This window comes from Pochonia chlamydosporia, chromosome 5 (assembly GCF_001653235.2).
Source record: "Pochonia chlamydosporia 170 chromosome 5, whole genome shotgun sequence".
Taxonomy (NCBI): Eukaryota; Fungi; Ascomycota; class Sordariomycetes; order Hypocreales; family Clavicipitaceae; genus Pochonia; species Pochonia chlamydosporia.
The window spans coordinates 1,494,268-1,513,409 of NC_035794.1; the positions used below are offsets into that span (position 1 = coordinate 1,494,268).

At 47.9% G+C, this 19,142-nt stretch overlaps 7 protein-coding genes across 7 annotated transcripts; 1 reads left to right on the top strand and 6 right to left on the bottom strand.

Moving 5' to 3' along the window:
- Positions 1–1,609: 1,609 nt before the first annotated feature.
- On the bottom strand, positions 1,610–2,552 carry VFPPC_05754 (metalloprotease; the record flags this gene model as incomplete). The annotated part of the gene is made up of 3 exons (XM_018284895.1): positions 1,610–1,688; positions 1,742–2,259; positions 2,310–2,552. The coding sequence occupies 3 exons, from the start codon at positions 2,550–2,552 to the stop codon at positions 1,610–1,612; spliced, it is 840 nt and encodes a 279-aa protein (XP_018141802.1).
- Positions 2,553–5,881: 3,329 nt separating this feature from the next.
- Positions 5,882–6,451, bottom strand: VFPPC_05756 (cupin domain-containing protein; the record flags this gene model as incomplete). Its single annotated transcript, XM_018284897.1, has 1 exon — positions 5,882–6,451. The coding sequence occupies one exon, from the start codon at positions 6,449–6,451 to the stop codon at positions 5,882–5,884; it is 570 nt and encodes a 189-aa protein (XP_018141804.1).
- A 971-nt stretch (positions 6,452–7,422) lies between these two features.
- On the bottom strand, positions 7,423–8,127 carry VFPPC_05757 (hypothetical protein; the record flags this gene model as incomplete). Its single annotated transcript, XM_018284898.1, has 4 exons — positions 7,423–7,493; positions 7,548–7,615; positions 7,672–7,900; positions 7,956–8,127. 4 exons carry the CDS (start codon positions 8,125–8,127, stop codon positions 7,423–7,425), a joined length of 540 nt encoding a protein of 179 aa, XP_018141805.1.
- Positions 8,128–10,114: 1,987 nt separating this feature from the next.
- VFPPC_05758 (glycosylhydrolase family 76-2 protein) lies at positions 10,115–11,621 on the top strand (the record flags this gene model as incomplete). Its single annotated transcript, XM_018284899.1, has 3 exons — positions 10,115–10,232; positions 10,336–10,979; positions 11,037–11,621. 3 exons carry the CDS (start codon positions 10,115–10,117, stop codon positions 11,619–11,621), a joined length of 1,347 nt encoding a protein of 448 aa, XP_018141806.1.
- A 327-nt stretch (positions 11,622–11,948) lies between these two features.
- VFPPC_05759 (hypothetical protein) lies at positions 11,949–12,482 on the bottom strand (the record flags this gene model as incomplete). Its single annotated transcript, XM_018284900.2, has 1 exon — positions 11,949–12,482. The coding sequence occupies one exon, from the start codon at positions 12,480–12,482 to the stop codon at positions 11,949–11,951; it is 534 nt and encodes a 177-aa protein (XP_018141807.2).
- A 1,373-nt stretch (positions 12,483–13,855) lies between these two features.
- On the bottom strand, positions 13,856–16,366 carry VFPPC_05760 (heat-labile enterotoxin alpha chain domain-containing protein; the record flags this gene model as incomplete). The annotated part of the gene is made up of 1 exon (XM_018284901.1): positions 13,856–16,366. One exon carries the CDS (start codon positions 16,364–16,366, stop codon positions 13,856–13,858), a length of 2,511 nt encoding a protein of 836 aa, XP_018141808.1.
- A 1,112-nt stretch (positions 16,367–17,478) lies between these two features.
- VFPPC_05761 (hypothetical protein) lies at positions 17,479–17,915 on the bottom strand (the record flags this gene model as incomplete). The annotated part of the gene is made up of 2 exons (XM_018284902.1): positions 17,479–17,606; positions 17,669–17,915. The coding sequence occupies 2 exons, from the start codon at positions 17,913–17,915 to the stop codon at positions 17,479–17,481; spliced, it is 375 nt and encodes a 124-aa protein (XP_018141809.1).
- Positions 17,916–19,142: the final 1,227 nt, after the last annotated feature.

The following is a 19,142-nucleotide window of genomic DNA, read 5'->3' on the forward strand; positions in this document are numbered from 1 at the left end:
CGGGTGAGCTCGTGAATGCCAACTCATTTCTCAACGTTGGCGCCGTTACCTCGCTGCTCGTTCAAATGGACCCCGAAATCGCCGAACCCCATGTCGTCATCGAGGACTGCGTTCTTGCAACTGTGCAACACCGAATAGGAATACGCAATCCCTCCAACGACTTCCAAGTAGGCCTGATTCCTGGTGCCCAAGTAGATTTGTTTAGCGATTGTCTTTGGACAGCTGTTCTGTTCCCATCAAGGCTCCCAAGGTCGCGCATTGTCCCGGTAACAGAAATGAAGAACGCAATTGCAAAATTGGGACTCCGGCTGACGGTTAAAATGTCCAAAATGGATCATATATAAACACACTATCGACCGATACATAGCAGCTGGCAACACATTTCCTGTCCCAGCCTTCAAGACTAGATATTAGACTTGACCTAGTTCTCCAAACTCTTGAAGCTGATCATGTCCTACAAACTAGCAGGCAGCTCGCGGACCTTCTGCTAGGTGGTGCCATTCTTTTCCGTAATCACAGCCTTGGAGCAGCGCACATCCCACACAATCTTTCAACCCGTTCGTCGGGTCAAAGGCTTCTCCTTCTCGTCCTTAAACGACTCTCGTAGACGCTCGAATTAACGGGAATCTCGAGAGATACCAATACGTTGTTGATGATGTTACGGCTGAAGATGTTCCCGAGATTCCCTGCGACAACGAGAGGCATGTCTCTTGCTAGAATGGCGGTGGCGGCTTGCTCACAGGAACTTACTGTTTGGAAGGACTCGGCTATCATTCTCTTGGACGGAATGTGATCATCATATGAACATAGCAAATGACTTGACTTATCACACCTAAAATTGAAGCATGTCATCAGCACATCGCCCGACTTGGTGAGTTCGCTTTTGCCAGGCGTAATGACCTAGCGGACATTTTCCTCCATGACCAGAGTCCCGACTGACTTCACAAGAGTCGCGAAACCGTCGAGCATATACCGCAATGCTTTCGCCGCTCCAGTTTCGTTCATCTCAGTGGCTGAAGGTTGATGCGGACCAAAGGGAGAAAAGAGACGAAGTGTGTCCTGGTGTAGGATCCTGGGCAACAGCCATTCCAGCCATGTCAAATTTGGATATATCGGATAAGCTTGCCATCAGAAATGCACTCATCAACGCATCAGCGGATAGTACGCCTAAAGGGCGCAGATTTGACGGCGTTCAATAGGTCGAATTTGACGACCTGATCTGAGTTGCCTGACTGAGCTACGATGTCGCTTGACCCGACAACTGCAAGCTGAAGTAATAAAAGTGAGATCTGATGGTTGCATCTTGATGTATCACACGAATACCGAACATAGTAGTTGGCCAGTGGCAGACCAACCTTGGCCATTTTCACATTACTTCACAACACTGGATCTGAACGCCTACCAGTGATATGTGGCAGCTTATCGTGAGCCAGATATGAGTTATTATGGTAACGATATAGACTGATGCCTACAGCTCCTCTATCGCGGTGGACACTACCCGTTGTCGTCCACCTCCATGTATACCGACGGTACAGGCCTCTTGCGGTTTCAATTTTTCCTTTAACCAAAATGACCGTCTTCCTCAGCCTTTAACGCAGCCTATTCCTCATTATTTGCCATCACGGAACGTGGCCCAACCCAGGCGCATGCGCTTAACCTGGCCGGGAGTAAACTCTTTACGACAGGTACTATTCACGCATGTATTAGCCATGTGCATGAGTCTAGAGAGGGCAGTACTCACTCGGCGGTGTATGTCATATGGTTATGGATAGGATCCAGACCAGGCACCTTGGGACAAGTATCAGCCCCAACCGGGCAGCCCTGAGCACCGGCTTTCTGAGCCTCAGCAGGAGTGTCGTCAACCTCATCCCCTTTGCCTTCACAACCGCCCTGGAATGTATGGTAAAGGTAAAGCCAATGGCCGACTTCATGTGAGGCGACCTTGCCTTGACTGAAAACTTTACTTGACCCTCCTGGGACAGTAATGGCACTAACATAGCATCCATCTCGGTTGAACTCAGGGCTCCCAGGTTCAAACTTCCCGGGGAAGTAGCAATATCCTCCTTCAAAAGACGACTGAAAGTACAAGTTCAGGGTGCTGTAACCACCCTTTCGGAGCTTCGCTCTCATGGTGTCCGTGTCCCCATCCCCGGCCCAGTCGGGGTTGATGGTCCAATCAATGTCTATGAGGTTGAAGTCAAATCCAGTCCCAGCGAAATCCGTGTTGAGCTGTTTCAACTGAGCCATCATAGTTTCTCTCTATCGCCCCAAGTCAGTTAAGTATAGTCACTTTTTGGTTACAGCCTTACTGTAAGATACCCCCCCTTCACGGTATCATCGCTCGCAACAACATGGAAGTAGGTAGGTACGGTTATGTTATTCTCAGCCATACTCCAATCCCCAGCCTCTATTTCAGCCATTTGGAGACGAGCTTCTTGTCTTTCCGCCTCTGTCTGCTGGGGAGTTCCGCAGAACCCTTTCTTGACCAGGTGCGGGCTGCATAGGCCGCTGCCCGCAAGCGCACTGGCCAATAGATACGACTTGATGAGCATGTTTGATGGTGATGGGGAGGATTTACTCTGAGATTAAAGTAGACGAGAGAGACTGATGAGATTCACGAGTGCTGAAGGATGAGGCCGAAGTGTGAGAAGTTCGCATTTTATAGTTCCAGTCCCCTCAAACGGAGTAACAAGATACGTTGAGGATGGAGCGACTACAGATGAGCTGGTGTAGTTCCTACCAATTGGTACCCCGTACACTCAATGGCGGATTGCGTTGCTCTCGACTAAGGAAGGATGCATAAGCGCGTCCTTATTTCGAGGGGTATATATCGTGACTCCCACAAATGGAAGGTCGACGCGTCAAGGTTATATTCAAAGTTACTCTATCCTCCACAAAAGCTTGGACTAGGTTGTGGCCGAGTACCAGGTGCTAACACCGACAAGGAAACTCTTTGAGCATGTATGATCTTGGCATTGGACAATACGCGCGTTGCTTGGTTCTCTATGACTATTTGTCAACTTGCTATGCCCTTCCAAGTCGAAACTAGTCAGCCAAACCAAGGAATTTGCTCTTCTGTAGACTACAACTATCACGAGGATTTAGATATCAACAATCTAACTCAGTTGGCAATAAGCGAGACTACGGATAAGCAGGTTTTTCTTCACCATTGTAGCCATGCGAGCGTGGTGAAGCGATATGTGATACGCAAGGGTACGATGTTATCAATCTATATGGCCGAAACAGATATACAGCAGACGCAGGTTTCCAGATATGAAATAGGCATCTGCCTAGATTGACAAGAGCACATGCGTTACGTCCGAATGGGAGATGCTTACAGTTCAGGAGCTTCAAACGGTAAACTCAAAGAATAACCTATATTGGCAGCTACCGAAAGTGTCTGGTGGCGTTTCGGCACCACCTGTCTCAATTCCTACTCTGTTTTGCGCAATGTCACCAAACAAACCGGGCTGCTACCCTGAGACCTTCCATTCTAAGCAGGTTGAGGGATTCAGGTGCATCGAAGAGTTAGGTCTGGCGGCCTGGGATGTGCAAGCTACAGTAGCGTTACATCGTGCCAGGATTACCTTGAAAGCTTATCTCAAGAACGACAGATTGCCAGGCTTTTTGGTTCCATCGGTCCTCCGTGCCTTCCAAATTCTGACCTTCTATTTCCGACGGCGGGAGTAACGTGCAAGGGGAACAAGGCTCTCGTAGTTCATTGCAAACTGCCGGGGAACAAAACTCCACGCCAGGCAGAGCATGGCCCAATACACTAAGACCGAAACTAAATAATGCCCAGTCTTTATTCAAGAGCGGTTACAATAACGAGCGGGCCAATAGGAAAATTTACCGGGGATGATCGAGGGTCTCCTCCCGGCTAAATGTGTGTGGCGTCTGACATTGCTTACTCCGGTATCTTGAAGTTGCAAGCTGCGATTTCTTGAACAAGACACCTAAACTGGTGAAAAACTGTCAACAAGACATCACACATCTGCATCAAAGCTTTGCACCAACTTCACTGGCAAACCAACTCGCTTCACTCTTCACGCATTGTCCACGCCGGTCACGCAGCTTACGCCCTGTCTCAATCCTTGTTGAAGCACACCTTCGACGACCAACCAGACAACCACATGGTATTCTATCCCATGAAATGCGGCAGCCAGAAGACTTACGCAGCAGACGCAAACCCAGAAGAGCTGGCGGGACAAAGGTGAAAACCGGATGTATTACGTGGTAAGTGCCGCTTTGACCGACCGTTGTGCAACACGCTGCTCTTATTAATTCAGTTCGTAGTCGGTAAGCATTGGTCAAGGCAGCGTAGGATTGCGGACATACTAATACATGAAAAGAATTCGTCGAATTAAATGCGATGAGGGGAAACCAAGCTGCACCAAGTGTCTCTCTACTGGACGAGTTTGTGATGGTTACTCACTAACCATCCTAGTCGTGGACGGACCTCAACAGGCACGCTTAGCAAAATCTTCTAAGACGATAGCACCTCCATTCTCACTGCCGCTCGGCTTCCTCGGAACCGAGACCGAGAGGAACTTCTTCTATACGTGCAGACGCGCAACAGAAGCCGGAGTGGCACTGCACATATGCAGCAGGACATCCTTCTGGACGCGGCTAGCACCACAGCTCAGCCATGAGTATGACGCGGTACGCCATGCTGTTGTTGCTGTCGGTGCTGCCTATCACTTGCATAAAGTGGCGGAAATAGCTTCGATACCACGGAGCACGAAAGAGAGAATAGAAGCGTTTATACTGGAACAGTATAATCGATCAATCTGCATACTGCATAGGGACATCAACCGGGAGCGTTTTGCTGACGATAGCACTATTGTACTCATATGCTGTCTTGCATACATCTATCTTGAGAGCCTCCGGTCAAACTACTCGGCAGCAATACAACATCTCAATAACGGTATTCGTATTATTGAATCAACTGTCGATATACAGACGCTTTCTAACCGGATGTCCGTCGTGAGACGAAAAAAGCAGGGCAACACAGTCTTATCTGACTCGGAGATGTGGGAAACAATTCTGGAGTTTCGAAACTGTGAGCTGTGCATGCACTGCTTCTCCTCAGAGGTACCCATGGCCCTAGGAAGTAGGCTATGTGGGAAATTGCCAGTCAACAACAATAATCACTCCGAGGACTTTACTAGCATTGCAAGTGTTCATGAAGCAAGACTACAGATGGCCAGTGAAGTCATGTCTCGGGACTGGCAGTGGCGGCATTTCAAACACCAGCGCGAGTTCTGGATACAAACACATATTCAGCAGGAGTTATCCTGGTTTCGAGAGAAGTCCGAGGCAATTCGCTTGAGTTTGCTCTCTGTCATGTCCAGTGAAAATTCACCCAGCAAAGAGAGCTGGGAATACTATAGTATGTGCATGGACATGCTGCATATAACTTGCATATTGGCGGTGATTCAACTCATACCGGTGGCTCCTGAAGATCACGCCATCGTTACCGATTCACGTTATTTTCAGACTGAATTTGTTGATAAAATGATAGAGTATGGCGAGGAAATGCATGCGGTACACAATTCACTAGGATGGCCACCGCCCGACATAAGCTTGGAAACAGCAATCATAGGTCCCATGTATTGGGTGTACGTGTACAGCTTGCGGCCCCAAAACAAGCAGAGAGCTATGAAAATATTGAGAGAGACGAGACAGAGGGAAGGTCCATGGGATGCCAAACAGACTCTGGCGAAACTGACTGCCGATTCTTCGCATCACCAAAAGACCGGAACACGGAAACAGAACAAGCCAACGTTGCGAAAATGGGGAGGCGAAGCAAATTGTTATTCATAGATCAAATTAGCATGCTAAAATGCGTGTTTGAATGCTTCAAACTTGTCTAACCTAGCTACTCGGTCTTCAATTCCTCCACAGGTATATCCTCTCCCAACTTCGAACCATTCACTGTTGGCAACACTGCGTCTACCAACACAAAGAACCCTCTGGCAACTTCAGTGCCGCTATTGTTTTTCCATGCATGGATGGTCCCTCGTTGGATGATAATGTCGCCTCGCCTCAGCAATGTACTCTCACCACTGTCAAGAATCAGCTCCAGTTCCCCCTCGATAATGACACCAAAGTCGACTGTTTTCGTCCTGTGCATTGGTCCTTCAGACTCTCCGGGTAGGAAGTCGACTACTCGGAGAAGAGTTCCGCCAGGAATGCTGAGTCCGACGTTATGTGGTAGCTGATCACGGTAGGCAGCCAGGTCTTGGTTGTTGTCTAGAATACCTGGTGATTGGTTCAAGGTGTAGCATAGATAAAAATGCATTCCGGGAATGTCGAAGCGAGGGGGGTTTTTATCAACTTCTTGACTAATAATTGCCTTGCCTTCTGCATTGTGTGTTGTGATTACTCGTCTTGGTGGTGGTAGGCCGACTGGAGTTTGTGCGGAGTTTGTATCTGATATGGAGGCCATTTCGGAAAATTGAGAAGTTGGCTTTGGTCACTGGTTAATTTTCAGTTTTCTGATACGATGCAACTTCTGTGGGAATTGGTGGTATTTATGCTTTTGTGGTTGTTTGGATATTGGGGGAAGTGAAGTATCTTACGAAGCACGCGACTGGAGCCACGTGCTAGTAGCCATGGGAAGCTGATACCATTTGCCGAATCGTTCTCTTGTCAAACTTGAGTTAAAATATCATACGGCCTAATCGTGTTATCGTCAAGCAGCAGACATGCCAACTGCCCTATTGGTTCGTTCGTTAAGCTTACCATTGGTCATCTACTTGATGAGCTTGCTGGACAGCTTTTTGGCAATACATCCGGTCGTCAGCAGCCACTGTGGGTCTTCTTTTACAAGATTAAAGGCTATTTTGAGTACATATATCCACCGTGGTCAAGTTCGGCCCGTATGTGATCACAAACCTTCCGCGTATTGGCCACGATGCCGTTTAGTGGTGAGGTTCATGTCTGATGCTCATTAAGTTATTATGGATCATAGCTACATAGATCTTCAACATTGGTGGGCTTGATATTCCAAGCTAAGTTCTTCAAGCTTAGCTTGCCCAAGTATCACCTTACAACCACTACCGTAACTAAGAGCTTCAATGATTAGACCCAGTGGGCCATCAAACCAGGCAGAAGCACAGTATTCCCGATTATGGTTCGGTATATATACTCAGCTATACTACCTTGCATTTGTTCTGCACACATCGGAAATAGAATTTTGTAATGTGGAATGCACGCCAGGGCCGCGATAATTTTGCTCTCTTGGGGATTGGTACAAGGATTTGCTTCTATGTAAGTTCTTTGGTAGCAGATCTATGTTTCCAATGATAATAGCCGAGGATTGTACTCCGTAACCCCATTCCACCAAGGTACGAATGGCCCGTTCCATGAATTGACAACATCACGCACCCATTTCCTCATCGGCATTCCACGAGGTATCTAGCCTCCAATCCACCTCTTGTTGGTTGAGCCAACAATCAGATTACCGTTACCATTGGCAGCTTGGAATCCTGCACTCGATGTTAATAAAATGTCATCAAATCCAAAGGAAATAGAATACTAACCAGCAACAGATTGATCAGGACGAGTACAGTGATCGATAGTATAGAGGGAGGCCTTTGCCACATCCGAGCTACATTTCAGTCAGCAGGGAACAAACGAAGACAACGAACAAAATTTCTCCCTTACCACCAAGAAGAAGAACCTCTAGAGTCAAGAGCTTGGCCGGAGACGACCCCGTTTCCAGCAGTGCAAAATCTGACTATTCCCAGGTTGGGTGGAGCAACGCAATCCTGATGGCCAAGACGATCAAGATAATGGAAGCATGCGATGATGTCGTTGACATTTACATACGCAGCTTCGGCCGGGCCGCATCTTGGGTCAAAGTTGGCAGAGAACTCGTTGCCCAGCACAGCAGCTATTACTCGTCAGCACTCAGTTCCTTCCCCAGCATCAAGAATTTCCTCGCATACTGATGTTTGGCTTGCCCAAGCTGTAGAGCTCAGCAGATGTGAGGCCGAGTTGCTCAAGGCTGGGTAGGCCTGGGCCAGGTACGACTTCCGGCTGCGCGATGGCAGCGCCCGCAGCCAGCTTCAGGGAAGCAAGGCCCAGAACAAGAGACGTCAAGCGTGTTGTCAAAGTCATGTTGGTAAAGTTTAAAGATTTTGTGGAATAGAAAGGATTCTTGGTCATGAAGGATATGTGTTCAAGATGATGAGTTCAGATTTGTTTAGGGAGAGGAAGACGTCTTCGTATTTATACACCATGGAACATACGGTAATGTAAGACGGACTACGCCTTTCTACTTTTGTGAAGAAGACATTTCTCACCGTGCTCAGTTCTCTTCTCAAGAATTTGGAATATACTCGCCGGTATTAGACTGAAGAGGCAGCAACCGAGAAAGAGCTCCATGATGCAGCTTTGGATACACTACGATGCAAGACGATGCAACAGAGTGGCCATAATGCAGTTGGTCAGACGGTCCACGGCACGGTTGATTTGGTCACGATTATGAAGGCTTGGAATGGGTACCTAGCGTCCCGAAGTTACACAGTGTTGTGGAAGGCGACGATATGGTAGCTCGGTGAGCCAGTTTGCGAACCACATTTGGGATGTGCTATTAATCCATATATTTATAGCTTGACTGTACTTAGCTTAATAACGCCAACGAAATCATATCTCTGCGATCAATAGGTGTTTTTTGCCGTTGAATACTTCTATCCACTTGAACTTTTCGCTTTTGAATCATTTCTAAGAACCTTGGCCAAAGAATCTATGCCGTAGGTATGCTTTCAGCCAACTACTTCAAGATTTTGAACTAGTCACTCGTTGGTTGAATGATCCCGGTTCTCACCATATGAGCATATATCGTTCAGGCTTATATGTACGCCAAGACCAGACACTACTGCGCCTAAGCCACCAAACGGAGGCTACGGACATTTTCGGGCATAACACACCTATGACGGTATACTCCGCATCTTCAGAGTGCTGCCGTGCTATGATATTTTATGTCAGCTTAACATCAGATGCAATCTGGGTGACAAATGTGGCGGTTGTTTATTCCACATTTCGCTAACATTATTCCCCGTGTTTCTGAAACAGAAATAGAGAAATGGCACTTCCGACACCAGTATATAAGTCTCCCAACTCCGACCATAACGCCGGCGTTTCCATTATTTATTGAGGAGCCCGCTTTCAATGCTGTTTGAACGGAACATTGACGGCTCCGGGAAGAGTATAGGCTCGTCAGCTTATGTTGCAATGCAGGCAGTGCCGGCTCTTGCCAAATAGGGAAACAAACAAGAATAAAATGTAACACAACCTGCACCGAGCTTAGGAATAAGTTCTCCATATTGGCTTGGCACGTACAAGCATGTAAATATGTGTTGGTTCAGAGGTACAAAAACTGCAATAGTTTCCGCGTTACAATATTGGAATTTCCCGAACCTAGCAGCCAGGATGGGGCGAAAGGCGAAAGGCGAAAATCCACCAATGCAAATATCCGGCAATACTGTTTGGAGCACGAAAAGTGCTATTGGGCTAGGAACTTCTGGGCATATCCGTCCGAACCAACAACTATATGCAGTGACGCGGGTCCGGTGTACGGTATGGTTACTCACACAACTTTAACTTGAGAGTTATGCTACGGGATGGCAGAACAATGCTGTGATGGATACTTTTTGTCCCGGCCATCCATTAATAACAAGTTGAGAGAGCGCGTTTGGATACTTGGCAACTATTCGCAACTTTGACTGCCGTTCTCAGAACGCATGCTCAGATAGTTGCGCTCCCCATGCTGAAAGCCCAATTTGTACAAGGCCAAGTGCACAGACGATACATCTACGTAGCGAGGTAACACAAAATTAGCAATGGGCGCTTAACGATCCATCAGATGGACAAAAGTGACGCGTCCAAGTGACCTGTGACTGTAGCCAACCGTGCGTAAGACCTCGCAGCCAACAGATCTTCCCCGAAAACCTACTTTCTGCCTAGCAAATCTAATGGTAACGCATATTCATTCTTCACTGCGTAATTACGATCGTCGATCTCGCGGCAGCGGCTGCTAGCCACTTTGTCTTCGCTCAACCTGCCGCAGAAGCCTGCTGCATTTTGCCCGCCTCCCTCATCGAACATGAAATCCCTCGCAGTTATATTATCGGTCGCCAACTTAGCTGCCGCCCAAAGCGCCTCGCAATTCTCCGTCGATTCCGAAGGCACGAACCCGAACCCCGCCTATATGCTTCCCGAACGTGAGCTGACCGATCTCCGCAGATGCTATCAAGAAATCGGCTAGTATCATCGCGTGGGACATGCTGCAGTACTATAAAGGAAACCTAACAGGGAAAACACCAGGTATTCTTCCCGGCCCTCCACCAGATGGAGATTACTACTGGTGGGAGGCCGGTGCTATGTGGGGGACACTTATAGATTACTGGGCTTGGACGGGCGATTCAACACATAACAGAGAGATCATGGAAGCTCTCCAGTTCCAGGTGGGGCGGGATAACGACTATCAGCCTTTAAACGTGACAGCTTCGCTCGGAAACGACGATCAGGGCTTCTGGGGTTTCTCTGCGATGCTCGCCGCCGAGTCCAAGTTTCCCGATCCTCCGTCAGACAAGCCTCAGTGGCTAGCCCTCGCTCAAGCCGTCTTTAATACACAAGCGAATCCTGACCGACACGATACACTATGCGGTGGCGGGCTACATTGGCAGATTCCCCGAGTGAACAAAGGATACAATTACAAGAACAGCATTGCTAATGGCTGCTTCTTTAACCTTGGAGCCAGGTTATACCGGTACACGGGCAACACAACCTACTCAGACTGGGCTATCAAGACGTGGGACTGGATGGAGGGTATAGGGTTCATCGATAATGCGACTTACGCAATCTACGATGGTGCCATCACCGATACTCACTGCAAAGAAATCAACAGGGCAGAGTTTTCCTATAATAACGGCGTGTTTGCCCAAGGCGCCGCATTTATGTACAATGCTGTAAGTGAAACTCCTTGCTCTATCAGCAAGAAATTCGCCCGCTGACGCTTCTTTCAGACTGGAGATGCCATTTGGAAAATCAGAACCGAGAAACTAGTCACCTACGGCCTCAAGACTTTCTTCCCCGATGGCATCGCCGTCGAGGTTGCATGCGAGAACGCAGGACAAGGAGGCACCTGCACCACCGACATGCTCACATTCAAAGGATTCGTCCACCGCTGGTACTCAGTCATCACGCAGATGGTCCCATCCCTTTCCCAGACAATACTCCCTGTCCTCAAGAAGTCGGCGGCCGCATCGATCAAACAATGCACCGGCGGTGCTCTCGGGCGTCAGTGCGGCTTCAAATGGGCCAGCGGCTCCTACGACGGGAAAACCGGCGTCGGGCAGCAGATGAGCGTCCTCGGGGCAGTATCATCTCAGCTCATCGGTGGCGCAAAGCCTCCCTTCACGGCTGATACCGGCGGCACCTCAAAGGGAAACCCGAATGCTGGCTCCGGTGGCGATGGGAGATTCGATCACAAACCTCGGCCGATAACCACTGGAGACAGGGCTGGCGCTGGAATCCTGACAGCTGTTGTGCTGGCATTTGCCTGTGGTATCTTTGGATGGATGATCCTTAGTGTTTCAGAGGGTGGTTGATGTTGCATGGCGTTTGTTGGGCATGCAGGCGTGCCGTTCCTTGTAAATGAGCATTACATCTTATAACACATACCCATGCTTTCTGTATCCTGTGTTAAAATTCCCTAGCTAGCAGCCTTTGACGTATATAGTTCTTCAATGAGCTTATGGCTCGATACTCTCCCACAGCGTAGGATTTTGTATGTTGCTGTCGGTCTTTAGAAAGCAATGCCACTGTCGTTTGTGTTTGGGTAACTTTAATAGTGGTTATAAGTCTAATGGAGGATAGGTGTGAAAAACAAGAGTCATGCAACTACGCCTTGCCGGACGCAGTCATGACTGTGCCCTCTAATCGATCTCCCCAACCTCCCATACGCTCTCATTATCCAGCGTAAAATGTAACTCATCATCATAGCCATCCATGTCAGGCGCCATTCCTCCGTGCTGCACAGCCCAGCGATATGCCAACTCCATTTCGTGACCAGTTAATAGAAGCCCCGTCGTAAGGTCCAGAAACCTAACATTTTCAGCAAAGCACGCTCCGTATCCAGGGCCATCAACAGTTGATCCCCATATTAGGCAAGGCTGCTTTATAGCAATGTGCAGCTCTCTTAGAGCCGTAAACTCCTTTAGCAACTCATGGCTATTGTGGAAAAAGTATTCATAGAATAATTCACCAATATTGCCTTCCGGAACTGTAAATCTCAGTCGTTGGATGTCTCTCTCGTGGCATGCCAGCAGTTCCACCTTCCAGTCTGCTAGGCAAATCATGTCCTCGTGGAAATTGACCCAAGCATATCGGATATCAGACTCGTTAGGTATGATGGTGAGGAAGGCTTTCTGATAGGGAGCATTCTGACGAGACTCTCGACATACTTGCATGACTGCGGGGGGTGGAGTCGACCAAGCATAGGCAGACTGGGGACACGTAGTGAGATCACTTATTAACTTAGATCTCAACGTCGACGTTGTGCGGATGTGGACTATACGTGGAGCAGCGGCCAGGAGCCAGACCTGACGACGAATCTCCGCAGGGAGGCGCGGGAATAAATGAAAGCTTGTTGTCATGATGCGGCAGTGTAGTTTCTCATGATATATTCTCGTGTTTGACAGCTACAAACCAAGAAACTGAGGAGGCTGCTTCCGGCGTGACAATTGGCTGCTGCCTGGACCTCCGGTCTGAGAGTTTCTGGGCAAGGCTGATGAATGACAAAGGGTTTCAGCAGTTTACGAAATGTAGTTGCAAAATCGTTGAAACCGACGCTAGTAAACCCGCGCCACATTTCTCAACTTAGTTCACCACTCGCTGTGTGATCGCTCACAACTGATAAGTAAGCTATAAAGTGTCTAGGTAGTAAGTAGAGTAAAATAAAGAGACTTTATGTTAAAAGTAGTAAGAGTAAGTTATCTTGCAGTAGATAAGATAAATCTTAATATGGGTAATGTATTCCTAACTCTACAATAACTACCTAAGCAAGATATTCTAGAGCCTAAATAGTCAGCTACGGTACAATATGTGCACCACATGTGTTAGTTACTACGGCGTTAAAAAAGTAGCATTGAGAAGGTTGTTACCATACAGAGTGAGCACAAACCATATTGTGCATTAAACATTTTATTCTAGCATTTCGGAGAGTGTTCTAACGTCTTTGTCACGAGCTAGTTTATAAGCTTGAGCTAGAGTTCTACTCTACCCATGCTGTAATAAAACTACATACACTAACTTGTGATATGTCACTTTTGGACATTCTTACCTGTATTTATATCGTTTCTGTAATTGGTTACCTTTCCGGCGTATGGAGTCTTGCGCAAGAGCATATAGACACGGACAAGGGCGGAGAGCAGAACATTGTCAGACAACCTGAGAGTAAAAAGAGAAATTGAGGAATGACAACTATATTCACGCCATCTTCCCCAGTTTGTTTAAGGAAAGGTCGAAGCCAGCCATAGTAGGTGGGAATAACATGACAGCCCCAGACCCATTCAGCGCCATCGTGAACACTATTACCCTCGCTTAGCTTCTTTACACTGGAATTGGGGACTTCGTTGCCGCGGACAGTGGTGAGGGGAATCTAGCTTCTCAGATGAGGCTGAGCGCCGTCACATTAAGGTAGTTTGTCAACATATTCCGGCAGGCCATCGGAGCCGACCTCAGTGCAGATGAGCAGACAACTGCTGATATCTATCATTTTATGAGATCCAGCAATTACTTCAAGTCTGCTTGTTCAATCAACAGAGGCATATATATCCGACAGTTATTCGATCATACTCTGCCTGTCAAGAATCCTTATATTCTCAAGAATCATGGTGTCATTAGTTGTACTGTCGGAGTCAAGATACTGCCCAGGCTTGAAATGGCCCCTTCCTACGAAATCCGCATACAACCTTCCAATATTCATAGCAATGAGCATTTGAAATTCCCGAACGTTGGATAGCCCCGTAGTATCGTCGGGAAGGCCGTCTTCAGTAATCTTACCCAGAAAAAGATGTGCAACGGCCAGCGTGTGGCGACTTACTACTTCTTTTGGGTCCCCCTTTCCAGCATGGTCAATGTAATACTGGACGGGGTCAATCACTTCTCTTCTGACAGCCGTGATCCTGCTGGCGGAACCCAGCGCGAATCCATTGGCACTGGAGTCGTCAATTCTTCGTGGTGTATCTCCGTGGATTCCTGCAGCAACGCCAATGTAATACGCCAGAGTGAAATTGCTAGGGGCCGCTGGCAGTTCATTTTGTAGCTTTTGCTTGGTTTCTTTCAAGTCCTCGTAATAGATGTCCAGTTGGATCTTGAAGGACAGCGATCCGGTCTGTGGTGGTGGAGATTGTGAGGACACCCATTTCTCGATGAATTGTTTGTTATACTCGCTGGCCACAGACTTCATAGTAGCCGCGAAGTTAACACAGACCTCCTCGAGCAGGAACTGGCGCTGGCGGCGCAGGATCTGGGCCGATGCTTCTGATCTAATTGTATGTACTTGTTCGCGTACATTAACTGGCAAGTTGGTCGCATCTAAATCGGTAGTCGTATTCCCTTCGATAGTCGTATTCCACTCGATAGTCGCATTCGCAACCAACTCCCCAATCCAATGCGCGCTGTAGGATGCAAGTACCATTGCGTCTAGAGCCACAGAACTCTCTAACTGGATCCGAAATGCCTTATCTGAGACGAGTTTAATCATGCGACTGTCTACAAGGCTGGCCCATCCTTCATCGCGGCTAGCCTTGGCGGTCTTCGGTTCTCCCATAGTTAAAACGGCGACAAACGTTCGGATAAAGTCCATCACCGCCTTAAGCGGAGCAGTAACACCACCTAGCAATAATGCGTCGCCAATAAAGCATAAGGCGGCGTCGATTCCTTCTAATGAAGTAAACTTACCATCTTGCCCATCGGCCGCTGCACCCACAGCACAACCCACCAGGGGCAAGAGGGATGTTCCAATTCTGGCCCGGTCCAGGTCAGTCATTTCTGGGGTGAATGCCGTCGTTAAGACAACACTAGTAAGCTCAATTGGCCCAGGTAGTATGTTGGCTCCAGGAAGACCTTTTATTACAGAGCGAGGCGGTTTTAGTTTAGATACCAGCGGCTCCACGATATTTGTCCGGATTTCAGAGAGCGGTTTTTTCCAGCGGTCAGCAGCAGGTATGAGTTTCTGCTTGGTCATGAGTGCCTGAAACTCATTGTCCGATATCTTCTTGGCCAGCCTCGCCATTTTCGCATTGGGGTCCCCATCAACGTCGGTCCACAGGCATGAATTCTTTTTGACAAGATGACCGCTACAAGGCAAACTGCGCCATGGACTGGACCGCAGCTTATTGAATGCCTCCATGTCGTTGTTCAAACGGTGCTTGAGGACATATTCGTTTAGCATGCCCTCGACCGGAACATCCTTGAACTGTGCCCACGGCTTCTCGCCCCATGCAAGGTGGCCCTCGGGGAACCCAGCAAGTGAAGGTTGACTTGAATAGGTTCCTGCACCATCTACCGGCGCGAATTTGGGGTTCTGCACGAACTCGCCTACTTCATAGCCTTTGGTTATGGGATTATACGTCGACTTCTGCCAGCCCTCTACTTGCCTCCAAGGTATGTCATAGACGCCCGCTACTTCACGTTCATGGGCATTTTTGTAATGCCGGGTGCCGCCAAGAGACCCGCTCACGTCGACCATGTCTGGGCTGGAGCGAATCTTATACAGGTACCCGGACTTGTTTGGATCCGGCTTCGTCGCAAATTTCCTGGCTTCCTCCTCGGATGTGCTCGTCGGAATGTAGTGAGAAAAAGGATTCTTATAGGTGCCGTGTTCATAGAGGCTACTCCCTTTATGGAACATCTCATTGGTCATGCCCCCTGGGTAGTCAGGGTGTTTACCGTCGAAAATTCTTTTGGCGTGAGAATCAAAACCACCGACGGCTTCGACATCTTCTGGCGTTCTGAAAATCTCACCACGCCAGAGTATCTTAAACTTTGGGCCTTCGACCGGGACCTCAGGCTGGCGCTGGGTCGTCGTCCCGTCTTTTGGCGGCGGCGGCGGCGGCGGCGGTGGCTGGCGCTTCTTTAGCTGGGCGTTCATGTTGGACGCGGTGCCGGCCTGGTAACGCAGTAGCTGTGGTGGTCTGGGGAAAGGCTCAACGCTTTTGCTTTGAGGACATGGAACATTTACGCCATAGAGACCACGATGTTCCGGCGGCAACGGATTCTCGCCATGTGTTGGTATAGCTCCGCCCGCATCAGGCAGTAGGAGGAATAGAGCCAGAGATGATAAGAGCATCTTTGTTTGTAAGGTTGAAAGGTGTTAGTGCTTTAACGAGTGTTTAATAGTTGTAAAGAAAAAACAAAATAAAATTAATCTTCAAGCAGTCTACATGCTGGTAAATACTCGTCTGGTTGATCGGCTGACTTCTACGGTAGACAGCGTCTGGCTATCATGTCTGCTATTTATTATATATCGCCCTTGGCTGAATTGGAGAGGGGTGCCAGAGTTTCAAGCATGATGAAGGCTTGCTAGACAGTGTAAAGTGGCAGGCATAGTTGCATGATGTAGTAAACAGTGTGGCAAATAACATAAATAATTCGTATATTGGCAATCTCGCAAGATTATTATAGCTAAGGGGCACGGGGCTGATTCAACCAAAAGCATGCTTGGAAACCAAGAAATTAATTGCATTACAGAGAATAAGAGCCGCTGGCTGGTTTTAGTTACATAATTAATGCTCAGGAACTGGCATGGACATTGATCTTATTTTGGCAGCGTTATTTGCATTAGCGCTTTGGCCTTAATTTATATCACAATGCGGACTGTAAGCAACATGACATGAATCTATATTGTCTTGTATTGCCAAGAACCTAATATTAGCTGCTGTCTCATATATTGCACGTGACTATTATTATTTAGCTACCAGTTGACCTTAGCTAAATTACTGCAACTACCTTAAAATCTTGTATTCTAACCTATATGCAGGCAACCATACCAAAGTGAAGACCAGCACTGTCGGAAGTTAGAGCCTCACTCTCTGTGGGCTAAACAATTTCTAATGGGTTCTGGCTAAGAGCAGGACGTGCTTGGTCAGTGAATCGAGGTGCGGCCAAACGGAGGGTGTCACAAAGGTCATGTGGATAAATGGATGGATGGGCATGACTAATTGCCTCTTTCGGCGAGAATCTCAAGGCAAATGCCTATCAAACGGTTCTTATTACGTTCTGCTACAGGGCTACTTTGCTTATGAAATAGACTTTCTCGCTTTCGAGGTCATCACATCGTAGGTTGAACGGTCAATGTTAAAACAGCCTTTGCATTCGCATTAATAATATAGGGAAACCCTGCTATCCAGGGAGAAAACCTATACAAGGCTGGCTTCCACTGCACAGACTCCCTTTACGCCATCACGTCTGAGACTCAAAATAGCAGTAGGCACGCCATGTGAGGTCAGTGCCGGAGATAGAATAGCATCCGTTGTCGCCGGGGGCGATATACCTCACCGGAAATCCTCCTAGTGTGTTCCAAATGGCCACTATCAACCAGTTAGTCCGCTTCATACATTTTTGTAAGGGCACACGGCGCGTTCTGACTTACAGTAACAGGTAGGCAGGTAGGCTTTTATCGACTTGACATTCCCGTCCAGGGGACCATTCACATTGTCTCTGTCAACAGTAATTCCGCTTCCACCTTCGCTGCAGACCGTGTCTGTAAATGTGTCAAATGTGCCAAAGAACTGTTGGTCTTGTCTGGGCTCAATGATCTCTTCCCTGGGTGCAATGACGCCAGCGTGGATGCCCGCAGCCAGAGAAGTTAGGAGAACGGCGGTCGACGTAAATCTCATTTTGGGTGAAAGTTTCTTCAAAGATATAGTATAAAGATATTGTAAAGATGAGTTCTTAGTGAGTAGCTGATCTGTTTTTTGTGATTCTCGTTGATCTTGTCGTCAGAGCTACGGTCCCTATTTATATTCTGAAGAGCGTCCAAACCTAGCCGCACCTATCCGTTTGACACCAATTGACCAAACTCTCGATTTTTTAAAACATGAAAGAAACGATGAATCTGACTAGCTTACAGCTGTCAGTTCTGAAAACACCTCAAACTGTGGCTGGCTGGGATGCCCTACCTGGGACAATGTACGACGGAATCCAGCACCTGCATGAGACCTAAATGCCAACTGCACATTTTTTTTGGCCGCCAACTTAAAACTCAAAGCAGACTTGCCTCCAGTGAAAGTGAATACGCTTTGTAATGAAGATTCTCGGCCGGTCACAGCGGAGCTGAACCCAAGACAGGATTGGGGAAATGCAGTGTTGGTGAGTCGCTCTTGAGGCATGTCTAGGCAGTTCCGTATGGGAAGTATTGCTGTTGACCACCTAGTAGAGTGAGATTGGAATAGCCTGATCTGTCTCATTGGCTGGACATCGTGGAAAGACGGCGACATTTTCAGAGTGGTATTGGTGGGTTGCTTACAGAGTACAATGCTTGTGCAGCCCTTTGTGTAGTGGTCAATTGATGTCAAATCAACAGAAGTTGAGTTGTTCTTCAGTTGCATGCGGGGAGTTAGCACTACATGTAATGTTTCAGCAGACAACATTTTGACTTTTCCGCTGAAGTTCTAGCTCTGGGATCTTTATCACAGGGTCTGAAAGAAACAGATTTGCGTCTGCAATACAAACCAACCCAGTCGACTTTTCTTTCTCCAATCCTTGAGGCAAATCATGCCGTAGCGGAAAGATTGTTCTGCATCGCCCTTGAGGCCTCAAAGATGACAAAGCCATGTTAGGCTGCCAAGCTTGTGAAGAACTTTGAGACAAGTGTAAAGAAACTTCTACGACATCACAGTGGTACACAGTAAGCCAGCATGTACGTGAAGTAAGGTCTTATGGCTATGTATAATGCCGTCATCGCACGGTTGCATTCGAATTGGGCTCATCACGCTGTCGTACCTTGGTCTTGGATATCGTGGAGGCCAAAGATGGATACGAATAAGCCATGTGGCTGCCTGAACTGACCACAACATCTGCCCAACAGAGGATGGAAGGTATGTAACTGTCATCGGAGCATTTAC